The sequence below is a fragment of the Lissotriton helveticus genome, chromosome 3_1 (genome assembly GCF_964261635.1).
Source record: "Lissotriton helveticus chromosome 3_1, aLisHel1.1, whole genome shotgun sequence".
Taxonomy (NCBI): Eukaryota; Metazoa; Chordata; class Amphibia; order Caudata; family Salamandridae; genus Lissotriton; species Lissotriton helveticus.
In genome coordinates this window covers 47,997,834-48,023,353 of record NC_136061.1, presented here as the reverse complement: position 1 = coordinate 48,023,353, position 25,520 = coordinate 47,997,834, and the positions used below count along the sequence as shown (strand labels likewise).

Here is a 25,520-nt window from a genome sequence, read left to right as displayed (position 1 = left end):
TTTCTTTAATGGGGAGCCAATGCAAACTTTGTAGTAGGGGAGTGGCTTTAGATCTCCTCGGGAGTCTGAAGATCAACCGAGCAGCGTCATTCATTATGACCTGAAGCCTACTGGTCAGAGTTTTAGGTAAGCCAAGGTAAAGGGCATTACCATAATCAATTCTGGAGATGATGGTGGCTGCTACTATTGATCGCATCATGGATTGTGAGAGAACAGGAGTTAGCTTCCGCAGTTGCCGAATGATGTTTGTACAGCTTCCCACGACCGAAGAGATCTGAGGGGCCATTGACAAGTCACCATCCAGCTTGATCCCCAAGCTCTTTACAAACGGGCTTGGTTTTGGAGCAGGGCCTAACTCCGTGGGCCAATAGAGATCACACCAAGGTGAGGTAGTGGATGAAATCACTAATACCTCAGTCTTGTCTGGATTAATTTATAGCAGGTTATCCGTCATCCATTGCACTGTGAACCGCAAGATGTTCTGAGCTTGGAGTTGTGCTGCCGTAGTGTCATCGACACTTAACAGCAATTGCGTGTCGTCCGCGTAGTTAAAGACTTTACAGCCCATGGTGGCCAAAGAAGCAATCAACGGTTGCAAGTAGAGATTAAATAGAAGCGGGGACAGGGCAGACCCCTGTGGTACCCCGCACTCTAAGATCTCCATCTCAGATGTTTCGTCCCCCAGTTGTATCTTTTGGGTCCTTCCTGTAAGGAATGATTGCAACCATTGAAAGGCCAAGCCCTTAATCCCAAAATCCTTCAGTCTTTCCAAAAGCAAGGCATGGCTGACAGTATCGAATGCCGCTGATAGGTCCAACAAAATCAGGGCGCTCGGTTTCTTGCAGTCAGCCATGCCTCTTAGTTCATCCAGCACCGAGAGCATCACCAACTCGGTGCTGTGATAAGCTCGGAAACCTGCCTGTCGCTCATGGAGTAGATGATGGGATTCCAGATAGAGGGACAGGGATTTTAACACATGCTGCTCAAGAATTTTTGAGAGAAAAGGCAGCTGGGAAATAGGTCTGTAATTCTTTAACACCGCAGGGTCCGACCCAGGTTTTTTCAATAGGGGTCTTACACGCGCCTCCTTAAGTTCAACCGGTAGGTGCCCCGTATCTAATGATCTATTGAGGAGGGAGATGATACATTCCTCCAATAAGGGGCGCGCAACACGGAAGATTTTTGTGTGTAGAACAAAATTTCAGATAATCAGCAGCATTAACCAAGCCAGATATATCTCGATACATGTATTCAAATGGTACTAGGAGTCAATTTTCCAATTCGATCTGTATATTTTTTGCTTGCTATTACAATACAGGAAACATTTTGTTCATTTGAGCTTTGCCCAATATTTGGTAACATGACTGCAACCTGTGGCCTGGGTCACATGACTAGGTGTAGTTTGCAGTTGGCCTTTGTATATTGCTCCCAAACAGGGAAATGAAGGGCAAAATGTGTTTGTAGGATGAGCTATCTCTGACTTGATGAGGGGGGTGAGCTGTCAGCTACCACAAGTGCACATAAAGTGCCAGCGCTATCTTCAGGGGGCGTTCCCTCATTCGTATGAAGTCGTGCCCCATGCAAGTGAGAGAATCCCTTTGCCTCTGTGCCCGCACCGTATTACAGACGCAGGTACTGATGCTAAGAACGCCCGTTGCGCCCCCGGGGCACTTTCATAATACAGCCCCTGGTGCTCATGTAAAGCGCTGTGATGTTTATGGGCCAAGGTTGCGCTATATAACACTGCAAAGAAGTCGAAGTTGTCCGCGTGAAGCCATTGACCACACATATATAACATTAACACAAAAGTATGAAGAAGCCACACAGTATATACCCTTCTCCCTGGCGGGGAAGGACTAACGGGAGCAAGGGAGAGGATATTACATAGAATGCAATAATCGCCCCACCACTTTCTAAAGCAGTCAGCCACCACTGATCCTACATACTCAGTCAGTGATGGACGTGGCAGCATTCAGTGAGGTTGGGAGGGTAAATGAAGCCTACTGGCTAGTACTGTTTGAGATCAAAGGCCTCAGGGGTGACATGTACAGAAGGTGTTTTTTGGAAACTCACAAGTCTCCGTTCACCAGATTGTCACTTTTTTATCCTAAAATGTCAATCACAATCAATAATGGAAGTGGATTTTGCATGCAAGGAACTTCTACAAAGCCATGAGGATGCCTCTTTATGTAAAATAGCAAGAGAAAGGGTTTCTGGGATGTAAGAAAAGTATTAAGCTTGCATGGAGAGGTGAGAACAGCATGGTAACAGGAGGCAGGCTAGTTTCTTCTTGCGGTGTAGGGCAGCAACCTACCAAGAGTCTGATCTCTCACCTTCACGTGTTCAGGGTGCCAGGGTCTGAGCCATGGCCAACTAAGGCTCGCCCCCATGGTGCTCCCCTGTCTCCAGGAGCTGGAGAAGGGCTTGGCACTCGAATCCCTGGCTTCCTTTAACCTAGCAGGCGTTGGTGGAATTTGGGCCTTGTAAAGATTGTGTTGTTTCTCCTTAGGTTGCCAGATTTGATTTCTCTTCCTTCCTCCTTCCTGGGGCGTATTTGTTCAGCAGTAGAAAGTATCCCTGCCTTAAAAAAAAGTAGGCATGACTTCTGCTCTTGTCACCAATGCCATGCTTGCCCATCTGGCATCCCTTTACTTACATGACTGATATTTCTGTCTTTGAAAGTGTCGAGTGACTTGCTGCCATCTGGCTCAGTTTGAGCTATAGTAATACCTCATACATACATGCATGCACACATACACAGGGCTTCCTCGTCCTGAGTCCATCTTGTTCCTGCACTTATGTTTCTTTGCCTCAGTGTGATGAGATGTCTGAGGGGAAAATCACTGCTTACTGCTAAGTCACACTGATCATGCAGGGTGGTCCAACATATTGCTTTTTTAAATATGTGGCACGCATTAGAGGGTTTTATATGGGGAACAGCCATAACAACGCGGGGATTACCCCGCACTGCCATTACAACGCGGGGATTACAACGAAAGTCGTTACAAGACTTTCGCTGGAGGGCACTGTTGGATAGGGAATAGTTTAATTTTCTATCCAACACCTTCCCTACTGTCAACGTGGGCTGGAGTTGGATTAGAAAATTAAACTATTCCACTATCCAGCGCCCTCCAGCGAAAGTCGTTGTAACGACTTTTGTTGTAATCCCCGCGTTGTAATGGCATGCGGGGTAAAAGCCTGCGTTGTAATGCCATACAACCTTTTCTATCATTCATCCAAGTTGGTGACTGTGTAGATGTATGCATGTGTAGGCGTGGAGTGTAAGTTTACCTATTAGTTCCTATGAAATCATTGTGATTGCCAGTACCATAGCTATCGCTAAACCCAGCTGAAGAGCCCATAACAAGGGTGAAACCGGTACCAGGATGCTTGTTTCCAGTCCAGGGAGGACCTGGCCTGGCACTTCGGGCTGGACTGTTCCATTGAGGAGCAGGATCAAGGCTGATTTGCATATGGCTGGGTCAAAACTGAGGTGGCTTGGTGGGTGAAAAATGATGGATTGGAATGCAGCCAGACTGATTGCTTGGGACTGAGATTATTTCAAGCATTCATCCATTACCTTGTTTTTGCCAGTACCATAAAGCACTTCAACATTATCTACTAATGTCTGACAGGAGTGTCTGGCCCTTGTGCTTTTACGTGCTGGCTCAGGGTCTCATAATCCTCATTGACACAGGGTCTGTTTGCTTGTCCTAGTTTGCCCTCATATAAATTGCATTTTGGGGTAATCACTTCTCTCTGGGTTGGGATGGTGGTACAGAAGTGTCTGTAGTGTATGCTCCAGTTACAGTTTATCGGCGGAAAGCTGATTCTAGGCTGTAAGTTGCGGGGCTGTTGCTCTGGTATTTGTAACACTTTACTCACGGCCGTTCATGCGTACTTGAGTGTTTTTGAATTATATATTTTAGAACTGTTTTTAAAAACTACTGAGTGTTTTTGAAACTCTTAATATTATCCCCATACCTTTTAATTCATATTGCTGCTGCTATTCCCCTCCATTACCTCCTGCTGCTCTTTGTAATTGCTGAGGGCCTAGCCTGCGTGACCCTGGCAGTACCCGGTTCTAAACGGGGCCGCACTGCACCTGGGTTGATGTGCTAGTACTTTTCCAGGAAGCATAAATAGCGCCAAGGGGTGACTGCGCAGCGGGCACGCCAAAGGCAAGCCCATCTGCGCCCGTCAGCGCCCGGAACGCGCCCAGCGCCAGAATTCATGGTCGTTTTAAGGTAATCTCCTATAGTAAACAACAGTTACTGGACCTTGATAAATGTGTGTACAGGCCATTTTGTATTTCGCCCCAAGAAAAGGACCTGAGAAAGTCAGTTCGTACTAGATGCGCATTTGGGCTCATCCCTGGATCAGCAGATAGAGCCAATATTTTTGACCAAGCCCATAAACAGGGGGACTTTTTGGCAGGAGGACTGCCTGACGCTCTTAAAAGACGTGATGGCAAAGTTATTCCATTTGATACTTTAATTTCCGACACACACGGGAAACATATGCAAGCTGCAACACAGCAGATTCAGTGTGTGCTAATAAATGTACGGTCAGTAGGGAAACATAAATTGTATATCGTGACTATCTAAAATTGCATATTGAAGCTGTGACAGACCTACCAGCAGAGGCACTTTACTTTTCTATAAAAGTACACAACCTTTGGAAGCTCCAGGGACTTCTTATTTATCGTCCACCTGGGCCCAGAGCTGCTTTTTCACAAGCTTTGATGATGCATCTAGAATCTTGCATTGACTCTGATTCCATGATAATTCTCGGTGATTTCAACTATCATCTTGAACTAGCCAATAATACTGATACTGGAAGGCTACTAGATAATATAGCAGCTTTCAGCTTTGACCAACTGGTTAAGGAACCCACCCATCAGGCAGGCCACACATTGGATGGCATTTTCTATAATAATGTAGATATTAATGTGACCAAGGTGAATGCCCTGCCTTGGTCAGATCACAAAGCAGTCTATTTTAAGTTTAATACATCGCTGCCTGGGGGGTCATACGCAGAATGTTGCAGTGAAATCAAAAATCAAATGCTGGAATAGGGTCAAACAAATGATTTAGACTCTGCACTGGGTAAACCACCGAGTTGGGCAGGTGAGACCAATGATAGGGCTGTAGCAGCCTTTAATCGGTGGCTTCTGTCAGCAGCAGATATTGTGGCCCCAGAGAAATTGGTGATGGCTAAGAGGCCCAAGCCCTCGGCACCATGGTATACCCCAGAGCTGAAAGGCTTGAAAGTCAGCTGCAGAAGAGCTGAACGACTCTGGAGGCAAAACTACAATAAGGACAGTAAACGGATATATAATCAGGCCCTCATACAGTATAAGGAGGCAATCATCAGGGCAAAAATGCGGTTTTACACACATAAGATAGAGGAAGCTAGTAATTCTGCCCAAAAATGATTTAAGACGATTACACTTTTATCTAAACCCCAGCAAGCTGATAAGTTTCAACCGAACCAAGATATGTGTAACAACCTGGCCATATACTTTCAAAATAAAGTCCAACTTATCTATGATGACCTCTTGAAGAGTCGTATAGATACGGATAACGAATTACAAACAGAAGCAGAACCAGTCCATTCTAGCCTAGTTAGCGTACCTGCAGCCACAAACGAGGAGATTTCTGACATACTAGTTTTGATAAAATCTGGTTACCCCACTGACCCTTGTCCCCCAACAATAATGCATTTAGCCGCTTGCAAAATCGGAGGTCAATTAACACCTCTGATTAATCAGGTGCTAGAGTCTGGGAAGTACCCCACTGCTTGGAAGAAAGTGATAATTAGACCTATTCTGAAGAAATCCTCTTTGGACCCTTCAGAACTTAAAAACTATCGCCCAATAGCGGGCCTTCCCACAGCAGCTAAAGTTTTGGAGAAAGCATTGAACAAGACTCTAACAGAGTACCTTGATACAAACAATCTGTTGGATACGACCCAACACGGTTTCAGATCTCATCTTTCTACAGAAACTGCCCTCACTGTAGCAACTGAGGAGATCCGGAACACTGTCGACAGAGGGGGCAAAGCGATCCTCATTTTGTTAGATCAGTCGGCAGCTTGCGACACCGTTAATCATTCGGTATTAGTCCAACGGCTGCAGGACATTGGAAATGGGGGTTAAGCCTTGGCTCTCCTTGCATCATTCCTTGAAGTAAGAGAACAAAGACTGTATTGGGAGGGATTGCAATCAGATGGCTTTGGTCTACCCTGTGGCGTTCCGCAGGGATCAGCACTCTCACCGACGCTTTTTAATATCTATGTCACCCCATTGGCTAGACTTGTCAGGAAGCACGGTTTCGTTATGGTATCCTATGCAGACGATTCTTAGTTAATCATCTTGTTGGCTAAGCAACCTGAGGACACTGCTGCTAGGTTCCATGGGTGCCTTTTGGAGATTCTGACCTGGATGAATCATGGCTTCCTAAAACTTAATACTGATAAGACGGTAGTCATGCAATTTGGGCATGGAAAATCCCTGTGGAACTCTTCGTGGTGGCCAACAAGTGCAGGGGAATGCCCTAAGCCGGTGCCCAAAGTCAGAAATCTAGGGGTCATTTTTGATAGTCAGCATCATTTTTCAGCTCATGGAAACAGCCTCACCTCCTCTTGTTTCTTCCTTAACCGCATCGCTGCGGAGGCTTTTCCCGCTGTGCGCGGCGGTTTTAAAAAACCCGCGGTTCATGACGAGCTCAGCTCGTCATGAGCGCACGGCAGGTAATGCTCATGACGAGCTGAGCTCGTCATCAGCCTGGAAGGGGTTAAAAAGCTGAGAAAAATCTTCCCTTTCATTGGCCAGGTTCTGCAAAAGACAGTGGTAGTGGGTCTTCTGCTTTCTAAGTTGGACTACTTCAATGCGCTGCTTTTGGGAATGGATAAAGCCCAGAGTAACAAATTACAGTCCTTGCAAAATGCAGCTGCTAGGCTGCTGTTAAACATTCCCAAAGGCAGTTCAATTTCTAAGGGAATCAGAGCTCTCAATTGGCTCCCCGTACAGCAAAGGGTGGAATTCAAGGCTTTATGTATTGTCCATAAAGTGTATTATGGTGGAGGGGCCAAGGATATGCAGAGACTATTTAGGCCTTATATCCCAGCAGGGACATTAAGGTCTAGCAAAGCCTGCCTCATGCAAGTAGACAAAATTAGGAGAGTGAGATGGGGTGGAAGAACATTTTCCCACTGTGCAGCTAAGCAGTGGAATAAACTGTCAACTGCCATGCGACTGCAGTCTAACCATCTATCTTTTTGGAAGGATCTAAAAATCTGGCTGTTCTCACCAATATAGCCTGGTAACCATGTAACATTCCTCCCACTTACTCTGGCGCCAAGACGCTGTTGCATTCGCGCGCTTTATAAATGTATATCCTATCCTAGCCCATCCTTCTATTAACTCCATGGAGGTGAAAGGTGGTTCTGTATAGGGCCTCCTCCTGTGCCACATGCCTCACTGTTTCAGCTGCTGATGTTTTCTCGTATCCTGGACAAGAGTTCATACCTTCTTTTGTAAATCTCTTCAGTTGTATGATGTGTCACCGCTCCTGAATTCTGAGCCATATTTTACTCTTCTGTGATTTTGGCACAGTCAGTGAGGCTTCGCCTAACAATTCATCATTACGGGCAAAGTTTTCTTAAGCAAGGATTTCAAGTTATGTTTCATGAACTTGTGCCTTTTTGCCTGCTTCCCTTAAAGGTCTAGCTTGCCATCATCCACTGCATTCCAGTGGATTTAGATGGATTGTTCCAGACTTGCCTTTCTGTCTGCTCTATGACATATGCAGGAGAGTATTTCCTTTTCGTAAGGTCATCAGTCTCTTCCAGGTTGTGACATTAGAACATTTTCAATATTACAGATTTCCAAAGGGCGATTTGGTATTTTGCAAATGCCACACTAACGGAATTGTTATTAGGACAGGGCTATGGATTGTACATTGCAAATTGAAGTTTGTAATTTGTAATTCACTATGGCTCACAAAGAAATAGCAATTCCAATTGTTAGAAATGACCATCTTTTGGAAGTTACCCAGATTTTTGCCATAACTGTTTTTGTTGGTCATAAAACTGTGCCCTTTACCCTGCTAATACGTGGTAAAATGTTATGCCCCTCCATGAAACAGGATGAAATTGGTATTCCTCTGATTGGCATACTTAACTTACCAATAAATTCTTGGTGTATTGCACTATGGGGCAGTAGGTATACCCAGGGCCTGTAAGTTAAATATCACAGATGGACTGCAGCCCCACTGGCCATCCTCCACAGTGACAATGTAAACATGACTGCAGTGCTGCCAACAGCAGCCTCACTGTGCAGGTTTAACTGCAAATTCGACAAGTGAACATACCTTGTTTTGACAGGCCTAAGCCTTCTTTTAAAATATTTATAAGTAAGCCCTTAGTAGGCCTTATAGCCCATAACGCAGGGTGCGTGGTATTTAAAAGTAAGACATGTAGAAGTTTAATGTTACAGGTGCCCTTACAGTGACTAGCAACTCAAAGCTATTTTCACTGTAGCAAGGCTGGCTGTTGCATAGGATAAAACAGGGATGGAATATTAAATACTAATACTGTATCTCGGGATTGGGACTAGCTGCCTGAAGTCTCAGAACGCTATATCTGTACTTTACTCTCCTACGTCGGCCAGCCTGTAATTAGCATTTGAATAGGCATGAAAGTGGTGTGTAATTGCTCTCAGGGGCAAACAATAGGCTAATCTGAACAGGCAGAGATGACTAATCTGTACCTGACAGAAAAAGCAAGGGGGCTAGGGGGATCGTTTTGACATTAAAGTGACAAGTGCTGCTTGAATGGCATGTCCTGCTTGTTTTTTGCCTTGAGTTGGAAAATAAAAACAAGCCGGACTCCACAGTTATGTTTTCTGTGGATAGTATGCCACATGCTTTTTACTTTCATCGTTTCAGATATTAGACAGTTTTGCCACATAATGTGTTTCAACTTTGTGGCATACATCCTGTGGTTTGGACTGTAGGTCTCTCTTGGGTGCTGAAAGCACCGCTGCATCTTTGGCCTTGAGCTGGGCAGTATGACACATCTTGGGTGACTCACCACCAGCCTTATGCTGCCACATAATTCAATTTCTAAAGCATTACACATAATATAGATGAGTCACTGAACGTTGAAACTCATACGTCATCATTGCACATCATCGAAATGTGACCTTACTTAACTGAGTAAGCCTCCTTTATAATAATAATGAAAGCAGCAGTAATAATACTGCAATTATTATAATGTTGAAGCTCTAGCCATAAGATGGTGTGAATGCACAGGATGTCATCCCTTTGCTGCTGCCCCACCATCATAAAATGCCATGCTTACTTCCATAATTAATAGTCAGAATTGCACATATTGGCCTCTTCATGCTTTTAGTTGCTCCAATACATACGTTGAACATTTATCAGGTAACATTTCACATTCACAACTCTAAACATGTTCACCGTGACGAGACAAACCTTCCTCATTTATGTTAGGTTAGCTGATAAATGTAAGCACAGTCTCTGAGATCAGTTGGACATTAGTGCGTGAAGTAGTCATAATCAATAAAACAATAATCACCTCATCTGCCAGCAGTTAAAACCCAACAAATCTGCACCAATTTAATTTCTATTAGGAAAGTTAAACCCTTTTTTTCCAACTCACCGCCCTGTATATATGCACCACTATTGGCCTGATAGTCATCACTGAAAGCCTAGAGAGTAACTCGAATTAATAACTGCGATGTTTATTTTTCTGCTTAAAAAATAAAGACAGACAATAAAGAACTGTGGGCATGGTCCTCACTGCCCTCAAGTTTTTTCCTTTACCCCTCCTGTTTTCTGAACCCGTTTTTCCTGGCATTAGCACTCTGTCGCTTCATCACTGCTAACTAGTGGTAAAACGCTTTTGCTCTCTTCTTTAAACATGGTAAAATTGGCTTACACCTGATTGGGACAAGTGGTAAACTTTTAACACAGGGAAGGAAAATTAAATGCTACTAGTGGGCACAGCACTTATTGTGCCACCCACTTCAGTAGCCCTTAACCCCTTCCATGCTTATGACGAGCTCAGCTCGTCATGAGGTACAGTGGAGCTGTGCTCATGATGAGCTGAGCTCGTCATAACTGCCGCGGCCTGCCCACGCACGGTTAATTTCCCACATGTGCGGGCGTTCTAAAGGAGTGGGCGGAGTCGTGACGAGTCCAGCTCATCATGAGCACAGCTCCACTATGCAGCATGACAAGCTGGGCTCGTCACGATCACCGCGATGCCGCGCGTGGCCCTCCACCCCGCACCGCGGGGGAATTAGCCCCGCGTGGAAGGGGTTAAAACCATGTCCCAGGCCTACCACTGCAGCCTGTTGGCAGTTTTCAAATTGCAACTTGATTTGCAAGCCTTAAATTCCCTTTTTATTACATATACCTCAGCCCTAAGGAATGCCCTAGACAGCCCATAGGGTAAGGTGCATTGTAAGTAAAAAGATGGACATGTACTTTTGAGTTTTATATGTCCTGGTAGTAAAAAACTCACAAATTCACTTTTCACTACGGTGTGGCCTATCTCTTCCATAGGATCACATTGGGCCTTGTATTACATTTAATAAGTAGTAACTTTTGATTGGGAGTAGGAAGGACAGTCTGATGGTGAGTAGGAAGCACAGTCTTGTTTGGTTTCTGAAAAGTTGTCATTTAAAATCTCCTTTACTGGTGAAATTAGATTTTAAGTCAGAATTCTGAAAATGTGACTTTTAGAAAGTTGGCATTTTTTGTCCTAACCATTTGGTGCCTGCAGCCTGTTCCTGGGTCACATTACAGGTGGCCTTTGAATATTTTTCTCAACAAGCATCACAATAGAGGGTCTGGGTCTCTGGTAGGATGGGGGGCACAGCTGTCACTTACCACACTTGCACTTCAAAGGCACTGGCCCAGCTCACAAACAAAGGACTTCACACTAGCCTGTAGTGCACCCAGACAGACTCGGACCATGGCAGGGAGGCAGGAAATTCACAAACACCTCTGTAGGGGGAAACTCCAGAAGCTTCTCCCACTTCAAAGTGTGGCTCAGTGGTTAGAGGCGGCAGACCCGGAAGCTGAGGTCGGCCGTGGACCAGGGTTCGATTCCCCGCCTCGGCGGGTCTCGGGCTCTAAAATTTCACGGACTCGATAATTCTCGCTCCGGTGCCTACTCGACTCACGGGGTCACACTCTGCGACTCTGGGCAATAGCTTGCTTAATCTCCACTACGGCCCCTCGCGGCGGGATGCCTGGCTTTCACCTTGTGGATACCCTGCCGGGGTATCTCACAGGGGAATACCAGGACAGGTTCCCTAAGCAAGCGCTTAGATACCGTGTCGGTGATTTGCGCTATATAAATACATGTACATTTACACATTTACATTTACATTTACATCCAGCTATAAATAGGGAGCCTCAGACTCCCTCTTCAGTACACCCCTGAACCTGTGAATACTACAGAAGAAGGACGCCCTTCTACGTGAGGCCTATTTATAATATTAATTTATTTGAAAGGTTTTATATTGCGTGAACATGATCCATCAGGGCATAAGAGTGCTGTATATAAAAGCATGCAAAATAAACAGGAGAAGTTATAAATATTAAACATGTAGGTAATCAGGCAGGCAGAATGTGAAAAAAGAACAACCCATGTCGTAGAAGGTATAAAGCTGTACAAATTGCATCGTTGAATGTTAAAATCAATGCTGTCAACAAGAAGTAAAAGTTTGTTTGGTTGGCTTCAGGTCTAATATTGCAGGGAGCTATTCATGAGCAACCTTTGACTTCTTTTTTTAATTTGGCAATCGAAGGTTTAGTTCTGATTTGGGGCAGAAGACCATTCCATATTCTCTCTACAGAAGGCGTGGTTATAAGTTCTCTTCTTATTGAATTTTTGTGTTTTCAGCAATAGATTATTGGAGATTCATAGGGCGTGATTCAAGCCGGATCGTTCAAGTTCTTTTTGCCAGATAAACTGGAGTGTTATTGTGAAGCACAAAGCGTGCATCAAGCAGGCTATCTTGAAACTTATCTTTGCTTCGAGAGAAAGCCATTTGAGTTGAATTAGGTCTGGAGTGACGTGATCAAATTTTTTTGAATCAGTGATGAGTCTGGCAGCTGAGTTTAGAGTAGCCCTTAAAGGGGCCAGTCTAGCTTTGGGAAGCCCTTCCACGGTCACAATTCTGTAATCTAAGCAGGGAAATAACTAGGGATTGGACTGCTAGCTGCATGTCATCAGGAGACAGCGACAATTTTGATTTTCTTTGAAGTGTTGAGTTGGTGATTGGCCCCTCTAGTTGTTGCACTGACCATATCATGAGTGATGTAATATGTGAGGTCATAAGCTGTGCATTGCAGAGGCGTAAGTTATAGTTACCTCAGGTAACTATAACTGCTGAATCTCTATGGTTTTGTATGAGCGAAATATGATATTTATAACTTCCCTGTAACCATTAGTTTTTTAAGTGAATTTCTATGGTGTTGTAACTACTAGGTGCATTTGAAGAGTGGTGAAGAAAGGAGACAGGGCCACTGACTAGCTCTCAGCAATCCCGCTGTGTGGGACTTACTGCTGGTAACAGGAGGGCATCTTGGCCCCCCCAAGGACCCTTAGCATCCAAAGGGCCTTCACCCCTTAACAAGTAGTGTGCCAGGAGGTGCGTTTGCAGAGTGGTGGAGAAAGGGGGCGGGGCCTCAGACGATCTTCCAGCAATCTCGCTGTGTGGGACTTACTGCTGGTAACAGGAGGGCTTCTTGGCCCCAAGGACCCTCAGCACCCAAAGGGACTTCATCCCTTAACACACAGCTTTCCAAATTGTGTGTCGCGACACAGCACTGTGTCGCCTCCTATGTGTGGGTGTGTCGCGGCACGACATGATGACGTCTGAGGGCCGGGCCGAGATTAGGGGAATGCAAACTACCGTCCTAAGCTTGAGTAAGTCTGTGCGATAACAAGGACCCCCTGAAAAGGATCAAATTCCTGGGTCAGGGAAAACAGTATTTGTAAATAAAAAACACCCAGGCAAAAATCACAACTTCCTAGCACATGAACGATGGCAAATTAGCCACACAATTAAATGATACAACAACTGTTTTTAGCAGCAAAAGTACATTTTAATTACATACATTGGATAATTTTTGATAAAAACAATGAATCATTCATGGTATTTGATAAAACATTTTAACATTGTAGCATTTGCATTGATTGATATAAAAAATGAATATTGATAAAAATTATAAGTGGATGGTTTCCTGTCTACGCGTTTCGACACATGTACGTGTCTTCTTCAGGACTATACCATCATGATGCTGTAAAAAACATTAAAAAAAATATTTACAATATAATTTCTTTTGTGCAAAACAGTTGACATTTCTACAATGGTTCATGTGCTAGAGAACAATTACACACATTTAATAATACCGCCAAATATTATTACACTCTGAGAGATCCTGTATATCTAGGCATGTTAATATATATCTCCACAGGTTAATATATATCTCCCTATAAAGGAAAATAGGCTTAATACTGTGTAGTTTTCATATTATTAGACAGTGCATATTGGACAGTTCATATTATACATATTATACAACACGATTATTTTAGTTTTAAATGTAATCCTTGATTGGCTACAGGTAAAGATTCATATAGTTAAGAGAGAGAATATAGTAGCAAGAGTCATTTAGTTTAGAAGAAAGGTTTCTGCATTCTTGTTGACGAAGTTCTGTTGGAAACTATCTCTAAATATAACACAAAATAATTGCAACCATTGCACTAATGTATCAGGGTGTCTCTATTATGTGTTATGTCTCAATACAGTCCCTATAGTTTAATTTCCTCATGGTAAGATAGAGTTATACATAATCTCAATTCACTCTTACCTGTTTAGGAAAAGCATCTTTAGACTTCTCCTGTTAATTGAACCTTATCAGTTAGCTGCCGAAGTATATTCACAAACAGCGAAGCTCTGCAGATAAATAGAGCAATTATATATATTCTCTATATGTGTATGGTTATTCAAACATATTCACATATATTTGTTTAGTATATAATTATAGTCTTAGCAACCAGCAGCTATTTGGTATTTGGTAGTACAATTCACCTATATAATCTTACTGGTATAGACATATGATTGTCAATATTATAAAAAACTAAGACTTATTGAACTCAGTAACTTTCGTTATTTTATAATTGATCCAGATATTTAGTTTAATAAAATTCTTACATTAGTCACCTGTTTGGCTGCTTAGAGAGTTTCAGAACTGCGTCTTGATCCCTATGTCTACTTTTCCTAAGGTAATGATAGAAGGAGACATTTAATTCGCTACAAGTCAATGTTCTATAATATTTTCGTAGTCATTCTATCTATTTAATAACTGACCTATATTGTGTTTTGCATAGCTTACCTATAAAAAACTTCCGTGGCGTATCGAGTATATTGTTTCAATGCCTGCGTCTACGTATGCGGTAGTGTATGGATGACATTCAAAAACTGGACACTAGCTCTAGGGACATAGTGGGGTCATGGTTAGGCTATTCATTCATGTTATATGACAAGCGTATGTAGCATAAGTTAAAAGTGGCTAACCTTCAGCGATATTATGGCCGTAACTAGGTCTGCGCCCAAAACGTTACCACGTGTTCTTCAGGAATAGTGAACAGTCGTGGGCTTCATTAATCTAATGAGAAAAATCAACGAGTACTAAATGTCATATAACGTTGTTTTATAAATTGCAATTTTAAACAGATGCTCATTTCCCCGATAAGAAAACCAACAGTGGCTACATTTATACATACGCTGTTTACATTACTAGACCTACGGCTTTCCGGCATGCAAACAATCACGGCTGACAGTTATGAGCCTAATGTTTAATGGCTTTAAAGTATCGCCTGATGATTTTAACGTACTAAGCGATACTAGGTCAGCACCGGATACGTTACCACGTGTTCTTCAGAAATAGTGAACAGTCGTGGGCTTCATTAATCTAAAAAATCAACGAGTACTAAATGTCATATAACGCGGTTTTACAAACTACAATTTTAAACAGATGCTCATTTCTCCAATAAGAGAACCGACAGTAGCTGCATTTAAACATACACTGTTTATATTACTAGACCTATGGCTTTCCGGCATGCAAACAATCACGGCTACCAGTTATGAGTCTAATGTTTACCAGCTTTAAAATATCGCCTGATGATCGCCTAAAACCAATTTGTATGATATATAGGCATACCTTATTTTCGATGACACGCCGGCGTGCTAGATGATTTCCCGATAGCGTGTTCGTATACAGCAGCAGAGCCAGAACATTCGTTTTGATTGGTTTATATAACCTGCATGCTTATTGGTCCATCAAAATTTGGCTAGATTCTTAAAGGTACAGGACCTCCCCTAATGTGTTCATTGGAGGCTTACGTTAACACTATTAGTCAATATTTTAACTATTAGGTAGGGTTGACCTAACAACGGATAAATGTCTTTACATCGATATCCATTAATCTTCTCTAATATATACACACTGTGTATGGGTTATTACAGGAATACAGCATCTGTTATATTCTAATATTTTCTGTAGATCATAACGTTACCTCTAACAGCATATAGAGCAGAATGCTACATATTAGTCAAAGAATTGCATTGGCCCATGGTAGATCATTATTTAAACCATGGGTGAACGTTTTCAAAGAAAAGATCCAATATACTTCTCTCTTTTTTCTTATTTTATCCCCTCCATTCTTGTCAGGTATGTGGATTTTTTCTAAAATTCGCCATCTGATATCTGATGGGGAATGTTGAAATTCAGAGAAATGACACGTGAGCGGTGCTGTTAACTTGCGTGTCTTGATGGCAGACCTGTGTTCTGTAAGGCGAGTTTTCATTTTTCGAGAGGTTTCCCCAACATAACCCAAATTGCATGGGCATAGCATAAGATATATTACATTGCTTGTGTTGCATGTCCATAATTATTTTGCCTGTATCTTAAATTGGTTAAAAATGAGTATTTCTCCTAATATAATTCCCTCACAGGATTGACATGAACCGCATCTAGAGGTGCCTTTAATCGCATTTACTCCATCTATTGACTTTTGCACAAAAGCCGTCTTTGTGATTGTTCCTGTGAAACGTGATCTTACCACAAGATCTTTTATATTTTATTGAGGCGATGTGCATACATAGGTTTCTTTAATTTAGGTTGGGATGGTTCTATATTTAATAAATGCCAATTGGAATTTATGATTTGTCTAACTGTGGCATTCATAGGAGAGTGTTTCGTTATACAAACCAATTTTGGTTCATCCTGTTTTTTATTAGAGTTTAGTAAAGCATCTCGATCGTAATATCGTGCTCTCTTGTATGCTTCACGTATCAGGCGATGAGGGTAACCACGTTCTAAAAAATGTTGTTTCATCTTTTCCGATTGAAGATCATAATCTTTAATATTCGTGCAATTTCTTCGCACTCTAAGAAATTGCGAAAAAGGAATTCCATCTTTCTGATTCCTAGGATGGTAACTAGAGAAGTGGAGCAATGTGTTCCTTGCTGTTGACTTAGTATATAGATTTACTTGTAACTCATTTGACTCATTTCTGATATATATATCCAAGAACTCTACTTGTTGTTTATCAATATGTGCAGTGAATCGAAGGTTTTCATCTGCAAGATTAATCCACTCCAGAAATTCTTGTAAAGTCTGTTCCCATTGGTCCAGATGAAAAAAATATCATCAATAAATCGGTACCAATGGGAAACAGACTCAAAGAAAGGAGTCATTTAATTGTGTATGTTGAGGGATTCAAAACGAGCCATGTAAATATTAGCTATGGAAGGAGCCATGGTTGCCCCCATGCTGACGCCTTTCGTTTGCTGGAACATATCTTCACCAAACTGGAAGACATTTTCTTTTAATACTAATGATAGGCACTCATAAACAAATGGTTTGTTGCAAGGAATTTGGTGCAGGTCTATAAACCACATGGTAGCCTCTATTGCTTCTTTTTGTGGGATATTACTATAGAGGGATTCAACATCCAAGGTAACCAGTAAGTCATTTATTTCATTATAGGGTAGATGTTCGACCTTTGAAATGATATCCCCAGTATCTTTTATGTGTGATGGGGTCAGTGAGATATATGGTCTAAGGATGTTATCCAAATATTTAGAAAGGGCTTCTGTAGGAGTTCCAATAGTGGAGACTATAGGGCTATATGGAGGATTATGTTCATTCTTATGCATTTTCGGTGTACCATAAATGCAGGCTATCTTCTTTTGAGATTTATTTAGAAAGTCATATTCCTTTTTGGTAATTATATTTTCATTTAGGGCCTTAGTTTTTATCTTCTGAATAGTTTTGATTACTCTATTTGTGGGATTGTTGGCAACTTTTTTATAGAATACCGGATCATTCAACATATTCTGCATGTTTGTTTCATAGGTGGTCGAATCAATCAGGACAATACCTCCTCCTTTGTCACTACTCTTTATGACAATAGATTTCTTGTTTTTTAAAGTATTCAGGGCAACATGTTCCTCTTTAGAAATATTGTATTTAGGTTTAGGTACATATTGTAAAGCTTGTTCTAATTTGGTTAAGACTACTTTTTCAAATATGGCCATCTCTGGGCCTAATTGGTCCAGGTTAGGAGTAAACTTCGATGGTAAAGCTACAATATTGTTTGTTGTTATCTCTAGGTCTATATCTTCCTTATTCATGAAGAATTTTTGTAATCTTATTTTCCTAAAAAAGGAATGTATATCTTGATACAATTCAAACAGATTGATGTTTGAATGGGGAACAAATGTTAAACCTTTAGTTAGTATAGACACATCCGATGCATTAAGAATATGTTTAGAAAGATTAAAAATAGGTATTACATCCAGTGTCTTTGATACTGTTTGTTGCGAGTCTCTAAATACTGTTGAGGTTCCTGGTGATTCTGATAATGACCTCTCGATTGTGGTTGAAATCGGACTCTTTGTTTCCCCCGTCTCGCACCACGGTATCCTAAAAAACGTTGACGCTGATTTCTACGTCCATTTTGTGGATTATATGGGCCTTCTTCTTGATAGTTAGAATCATTATCTGAGTCAGGGTCTGAGGAGTCAGAAAAAAGTATTTATTTTTTGTTGGTTATAGTTAGTTTCTCCTTGTTGGTAGTCTATTTTATAGAAACTATCTCTGAGATAAGGGTAGGTACGTTCTATCGTATAGAATCTTTTATCTTTAGAGAATTTATCTTGTTTTCTTTTAGTCAGATATTCTGCAAAGGACAGGACATCATTTTTTAGAGCTTCCAGTTGTTTCTCAGCTTCATCTAATGTTGTAGATTTTTTTTATTTTGTCCTCCAGTCCTTCTATTTCCTTTTTTAGGTCTGAAGCTAGCTCCTTAGATGTCGCAATAATAAGGATCATAAGATCCCGCGAACACCTACTCGCTATCATACTCCATTTGTGTAAAAATGTTTTTATGTCAACAAATAAACCTGGAATATTTCTAATTCTTAGGCCTAAGGGAATAATACCTGCTTTAAGGTAGTTGAGCATAAATTCTCCATGAGCCTCTATTCTAATAAGTTTTTTCCTGAGGTTAGATAATTTTCCTATATCACTATTATTTTGAGGATTGGGCATGAGGCTATGATTAGGGGGTGCACTAGTACCTACTAGTGTGGCAAAGTCCTCATCAGAGAAACCAAATGTTTCCATTTGAGCCATGACTGGATAGTAGTAGAGTGTTAAAGTTAGAGCAAAGATGGAAGGCTAACAGAAAAGATGGGAAGTAAAAACACAACTAACAATTTCTAATAAGTGCAAGGCCTATGCCAGGTATTGAAGTAATACAAAATATAAACAGAGTTTAGACAAGGCGATATAATACTATAGACAACATTAAGCTTGAGTAAGGACAAGGACGAGGTAGGACGTGAAACGTGCGTGCAAGGTGGAGCAGAGGAGCGGAGCCTTGGCGGATCTGCATGGTTCGTAGCTCGATTCTGCAATACCGAGGCTCAGTGAGGCACTATCCAAGGCTCAGCGGCGGACTGACACGGGCCTGGATTTAACAAGCAAGAGGCCAATGAGAATATTGAACCCCCCCTCCGGGAGTGCACCGCGTGGTGTGCGGTGTGGTGCTACGGTGCTGCTCACGGCTCTGCCCTGACCTTGCCCTCACCGCTTCTGAGTGCGCAACCTTGTTGCGACATAGTGGCAACGGAGCCACCTCTGCCCGCCCATCCCATGCGCTCGGTAAGTTATTTTTGGACATTTAAAAACTCCCACATAGTCTGGCACAGATTTGACTGGTGCCTAACCATACGTGCCCTCTGTGTACCAACATTACCCCCACTCAAAGTCTCATTGCGACCGCGCCAAAATAATTCCTGTTATTTACTCACCCTGCAATTGTTAGCCAGGTTCCAGGTAACTCAAGGGCCTGAGAAATGATGTCTTTAGGGAATACGATGTGAAAATCGGCATTACTATAACAATTCTTATATATTTTCCTCCTGTGTTTCAAAAGATTCCAGCTGCTTCTAACAGCCTGCCGGATTTTGCTAGTGAACACCAAAATGCATAATCCTGGTGAAGTTGGTACCTCGCTTCTCCTGCCCCAGAGGGCACTCTTAATGCAACTCCTCTTAGAAGTATTTAACTCTTAGAATCTGACATGAATATTGGTGACAGGGCAAACAAGGTCTGTAGTTCTTTCTTGACAATATATCCATCAGAGAAATAATGTGGCACGCCATGTACTGTAACAGATAAAAAATACTTTCGGCAGAATTTATTAAAAGGCCCTCCTATTATTTTTAATGGACATTGTTTCTGAAGGCTAACCATGCCATAGTATTGTGCATCTGGAAAGATAAACAATGGCCCGTGCTCCATCAGACAGTCTCTCCAGACTTCAGGCAACAGTCGAGGGTCAGAGGTCCTGCGCATGTGACCCCTTCGAGGAGGGAGGGGCAGGCTGCGCTCTATCAGCACCTTGTCTCTAACAAGCATTGGAAATGCAATAGGTCTCGCAGCATTAGAGTTAGTGCTTTTAGAATTGTTTATGGGTTTTTGTGTAAATCTTTAGCATTTTTGTTTCCTGTAGCCAATGCTAAAGAATTAAAAAAAAAAGCCATAAACATTTCTAAAAGCTCTAACTCAAATGCTCCGAGAACTATTGCACTGTGTGAGGGTGAGGGGTTGAGGGTGAGTGAGGGTGAGTGAGGGTGAGGGTGGGTGAGGGTGAGTGAGGGTGAGTGAGGGGTTGAGGGTGAGTGAGGGTGAGGGGTTGAGGGTGAGTGAGAGCGAGGGTGAGTGAGGGTGAGTGAGGGTGAGTGAGAGTGAGGGTGAGTGAGGGTGAGAGTGAGTGAGGGTGAGGGTGAGTGAGGGTGAGTGAGGGTGAGTGAGGGTGAGGGTGGGTGAGGGTGGGTGAGGGTGAGTGAGGGTGAGGGTGAGTGAGGGTGAGGGGTTGATGTTGAGGGGTTGAGGGTGAGAGGGTGAGTGAGGGGTTGAGGGTGAGTGAGGGTGAGGGTGAGTTAGGGTGAGGGGTTGAGGGTGAGTGAGGGTGAGGGGTTGAGGGTGAGTGAGGATGAGTGAGAGTGAGGGTGAGTGAGGGGTTGAGGGTGAGTGTACAGCCTGCTTCAATAACCACGTTTTCAGGTAGTTTCTAAACTTCACACTTCCATACAGGGAGAGAAACGAAACAATTCAGAAATATTCAGAATATTGGAAGAGCGGAAACTGTGGAGGCTGGGAGGGAGGGGGGAGGCGGGGTTCGAAAAATGGTAGACATTGTGAGAATTGGCAGAGTACTACAGAGAATGAGAAAAATAAATTGTGGGCGTGGAGGGTAATTGAAGAGCGCAATCGGAGAGGCAAAGAAATAATGACTAGAACTAAAGCGACCAAAGGAATTAAAATGAACGGATTAAACAGATATGAAATAAGTGCATCCATTGCATGTGCTTGTACTATCAAATTAACTGTGCAGTTCTACGCTGTTCCCCTGTAAACACTTGTAAAGCACGCAAAGTCCTTCTTAGATTTAAAGATTTACTTCTCAGCACGAGCTTTTCTTGGTCGCAGTTTTCGATTTTCTGTATATTCTGATATTTCGATCCATTAGCTATTTCTGGGAGAGTCCAACAACATATGACAGGCTGTGAAAGGAAAGTAAAAGTTAAAGAGACAGAAAAGCACGAGACACGGAGAGAATTTCGCGTGAACTAAATCCCGCGGGATCCGAGTTTAAGAGGGCCTGCACGAGGAGAGCGAGCCGAGCCGTTCCATCTGAATGGAAACACTTCTGCAGTGCTCTGAAGCTGGCTATAAATATTTGAAAACATCAAAGGCGGTTGTGTTAAATTAAAAATGCTGTCGCACAGATAGGAACTAGCCGCGGGGGCTGCCAGCTCCGACATGTGAGCCTGGGATCAGACACAAAGAGGCAGAGCAGCAGCAAGGCAAGAAGAGAGCCGGGGAGTGAGCGAGAGAGAGAGCGACAGCAGAGGGGAGAGCAACGGAGAGACGTGGGGAGAGACCAGGGGTGAGGGGATACAGCAGGGGGGGGGGGGGGTGAGGGGATACAGCGGGGGAGGCAGTCACAGCACGCTAGGAAGAGAATAGACTCAGAGCTTCATATTGTCTGTTTGGTCACGGATTAGCAGCGTAAACTGTGAATAATCACGTTTTTATCGAAAAAACAGTGGTGTGGAAAAATGTATATTTACGACTTGGCTCTGATTTTAACATGGCCATAGCAAATAGTTAAGGCAGCACAGTATCCCATGCTTTCTAGCGGCAGGCAGGCAGGGGAGGAGAGGAGGAGGGGGGAGGAGAGTAGGGGAGGCACGGCCTAGCGGCCGTGCAATCAAGTAGTGAGGGGGCGGAGCTGGGGGAGGGTGCGAGAGAGAGTAGGCAAGGCTAGCGGCAGGCAGGCAGGGGAGGAGAGGAGGAGGGGGGAGGAGAGTAGGGGAGGCACGGCCTAGCGGCCGTGCAATCAAGTAGTGAGGGGGCGGAGCTGGGGGAGGCTGTGGAAGAGAGTAGGCAAGGCGACACGGCGGGAGGGGGCGGAGCGGGTAAACAAAGACGGACATGCACGCGCCCGTGACTTTTAAGGTCAATGCGCATGCGCATAAGCTTAATGCGCATGCGCATTGACCTTAAAAGTCACGGGCACTGCAAGGAATCGCCACGATTCCTTGCAGTGTGGATAAAGAGTGGATGAGCCCCTATAGTCTCGCTTGCTCGATGCGCATGCGCATCGACAGGCGAGACCTAAAAAGGCATTTGTGCGGGACTGTGTGAGCCAGTGAGGCCAGCTGGCCCTCAGAATCTGTCTTTTGTACCTTCATATCTGGGGTTATAGGGGCCTGCCGGGATGTGCATGCTCAGCTCGATTTCTGGAAAGCATCTCGAGAGCTGCTGACGGGGGTCGGGGGTGCAACTTGAGTTCTTTACACTCCAGCGCGTGCACAGATTTACTGCAAACATCATAGCTGCAGACTAGAACTAGGACCCTCCGTCAACACGAATTCTGCGATCTAATTCAAAACAAGCAGGCGGACTTTGTGCGTGGATGAAAGGGTTGGCAGTGCGTGCACCCGCCCTTTTTGTGCCGTAAATGACTGGGGCATGTGTCAATTTGTGCATCATTATATTCTTGCTTCAGGCACAAACCTAACCTTGATTACACCCAGTTTTGCCAGTCATTGTCTTTGTTAGAACAGATTCACAATTGCTTTATTAATCTTCCTGCTATCTCAAATTTGCTTGAAAATGCATCATTTGCCCATTATTTATAAAAAAAAATCTCGGAACCCCAGGTTTAGGCGTGCTTGCTTCACTCGCTCAAATTGCCGTGTCAAAAGATGAAGATTGTCTAAAAGAAGTGCCCCCAACATCAAAAGTTTGGAAAGCTATGCCTTAACAAGTAGTGCACGGGGAGGTGCGTTTGCAGAGTGGTGGAGAAAGGGGGCGGGGCCTCTGACAATCTCCCACAAATCTCGCTGTGTGCGATTTACTGAAGCTAAGAGGAGGGGTTGCTGGCTCCTAAGGACCCTCAGAAGCCAAGAGGACTTCATCCCTCAAATAATAGTTCACCAGGAGGTGCATTTGGAGAGTGGTGAAGAAGGAGAAAGGGGCCTCCCACGAGCTCTCAGCAATCCCACTGTGTGGGACTTAGTGGTGGTAACAGGAGGGGTTGTTGGCCATCAAGACCCTCAGCATCTAAAGGGACTTCATCCCCAACCAGTAGTGCACCAGGAGGCGCGTCTGCACAGTGGGGGAGAAAGGGGCAGGGCCTCAGATGACCTCTCAGCAATCCCACTGTGTGGGACTTACTGGTGGTAACAGCAGGGGTTGTTGGCTCCCAAGGACTCTCAGGAGCCAATGGGACTTCATAACCAACCAGTAGTGCACCAGGAGGCATGTTTGCTGAGTGGTGGAGGAAGGGGGCGGGCCTCAGATCGCCTCTCAGCAATCCAGATTTGTAGGACTAACAGGAGGTAACAGGAGGGGTTGTTGGCTTCATACCTCAACAAGTTGCATGCCAACAGGCCCCTTTGCACAGTGATTGAGAAAGGGAGCGGACCTCTGGAAACTTCCCTTGGGGGCCAGCTTAAAAAAAAAAAAAACATTTCTTAGGGGAGGAGGCTCAGGTGGCCGATTTCAGCCCTGGGGACCCTATCCCCCGGCCATATAGAAATGGGGAATTTTGGCCCTTGGGACTCCATCCCCCAGGGCCGGCCATATGCAAATGGAGGTGGGGCACTGCACGGCCCCCTTCCCCGGGCTGAATTAAGCCCAAGGACCACTTCCCCATGGCACAGCCTCTTTATTCTGGGTGCCCTGGTCCCACCCAGAGCACCCTGTTACCTCTGTTGGGTACTGTGGGGGACGCTAAAGGCCCCTGCGGTCCCTGACAGCTCCTCGCCTTCTACAGGAGCGGTCAGTGCTTTGACACACAGAGAGCTGCTAAGTATGCAGATCCTTGTGAGTCAAAGCAATTGTGCTCTGTTTCCCTGCCCACATCTCTATGGGCGGGGAAACAGGTAAAACCTCAGCTCACACCAAACTGCACCATTTTACAGTTCCCGTTTGCAGGCAGCAGAGTGTTTGCTCTGGCTAGGTGGGAGCTGTCAAAGTTCCCCCAAGTCAGATTAAACCACTATGTCCCAGGGGTGGGCATCGTGGGACATAGCAGGAGCCGGACATGGGGGGGTTTCGACCCCAGGGCCATTATTGGCTCCAGGAGGGGACCTGCACGACCCCCCTCCTTTCTTCTACTGGCCTCAGAGAGGTGGTGGTCCCTGGGGTTTGGGGTCCACACAGCCCCAGCATCATAATAAAAAAAATCCCTGGGGAGGGGTGTTCGCTGGGGCTTGGTGGGGAGGTCCATGTGGCCCCCTGCATTCGATTTTAAAAAGCCCCAGAGAGGTGGTGCTCCGCGGGGCTCAGGGGGCCATACTGCCCTACGCATTATTACTTTGGTTTTCCCTGGGGAGGTGGCGGTCCCCAGGGCTGTGGGGGAGCTGCGTGGGCCCGCCCTACCTTTATTTACTTAATTTTGCCCTGGGGAGGTGGTGGTCCATAGGGCTGCAGGGGAGCTGCGCCCCGCATTTGTTTTAAAACATTTGCCCCGTGGAGGTGATGGTCCCCGGGGCTTTTATAAAGCTTTGGAGTGGGCCACATGTGCCCCCTCCTTTATGTTTAAAATGTCCCCATGTGGCCCACCCGGGGGCTTCCTTACAAAGATGCGTGGGAGACCTTGCTTTTTTTCCAATTTTGCTGGGAATCTGTGTATCCACCCGCGATTTTATGGCAGAATTGATTTGTTTTTTAAATTTAAACCCTCGCCATGGTCCCTGTGGGACACCACCACTACGGGGTCACGGTAGTCCTACCCTGACCCCCTTTCTTTGATTTAATGCTCTTTGTGGGATTCAGCCCAAGCCGTGTCCGAAGATCTTCCTGGTTCATGGGTTGGCAACCAATCAGTTCTCAACAAGGGGGCTGTCGGATCAGCATTCCAATATATACCATTTTGAATTTCCATAATACTTTCAAAACTGCTGAACGGGTTCACACCAAATTATGAAAAGCACAATCTGTGGACCAAAAGCTAGCTTTCTGACAAATGTGGTGTAATTCCGCCCAGCAGTTTGGGCTGTAGTCATGTTCAAAGCTTCTATAGAAATTAACATGTGAAAAACGTGTTTTGGGACCCCTCTTTTTTCACGGCCCCCGCTTGATGAACGACCCCAAAGCCCTCCAGACAGCAGCTGAAGTAACAGGCAAATGTTTTTGGGAAGATTTAATGAAGATTCATCAACCAGTGCCAAAGATATAGGCAACTGCATGCAATTTCCATAGGGAATTTTATACAGCGCTATAACGAAAACAGCACTACATCAAATTAGGCAAAAATCTAAATATTTACCCTGAAAGCCTGCTTTTTGTGTTTTGATGTAAATCCATTCCATTGTTTTTGAG

General features: G+C 44.1%; 1 protein-coding gene across 4 annotated transcripts in view; it reads right to left on the bottom strand.

Moving 5' to 3' along the window:
• NHEJ1 (non-homologous end joining factor 1) overlaps positions 1–25,520 on the bottom strand; it is a 1,839,518-nt gene that overhangs the window by 182,453 nt on the left and 1,631,545 nt on the right. The window contains exons 9-10 of one of the 4 annotated variants that reach the window (XM_078679207.1): positions 13,917–14,002; positions 13,149–13,346 (exon numbers count right to left, since the gene is read on the bottom strand). The exons of the other annotated variants lie outside the window; for them this stretch is intronic. Coding sequence (XP_078535333.1) covers positions 13,936–14,002 — 67 coding nt within the window. The 3' untranslated portion in view covers positions 13,149–13,346; positions 13,917–13,935. Of the gene's footprint in view, positions 1–13,148; positions 13,347–13,916; positions 14,003–25,520 lie in introns of those variants that run through there. 4 annotated transcript variants of the gene reach the window in all.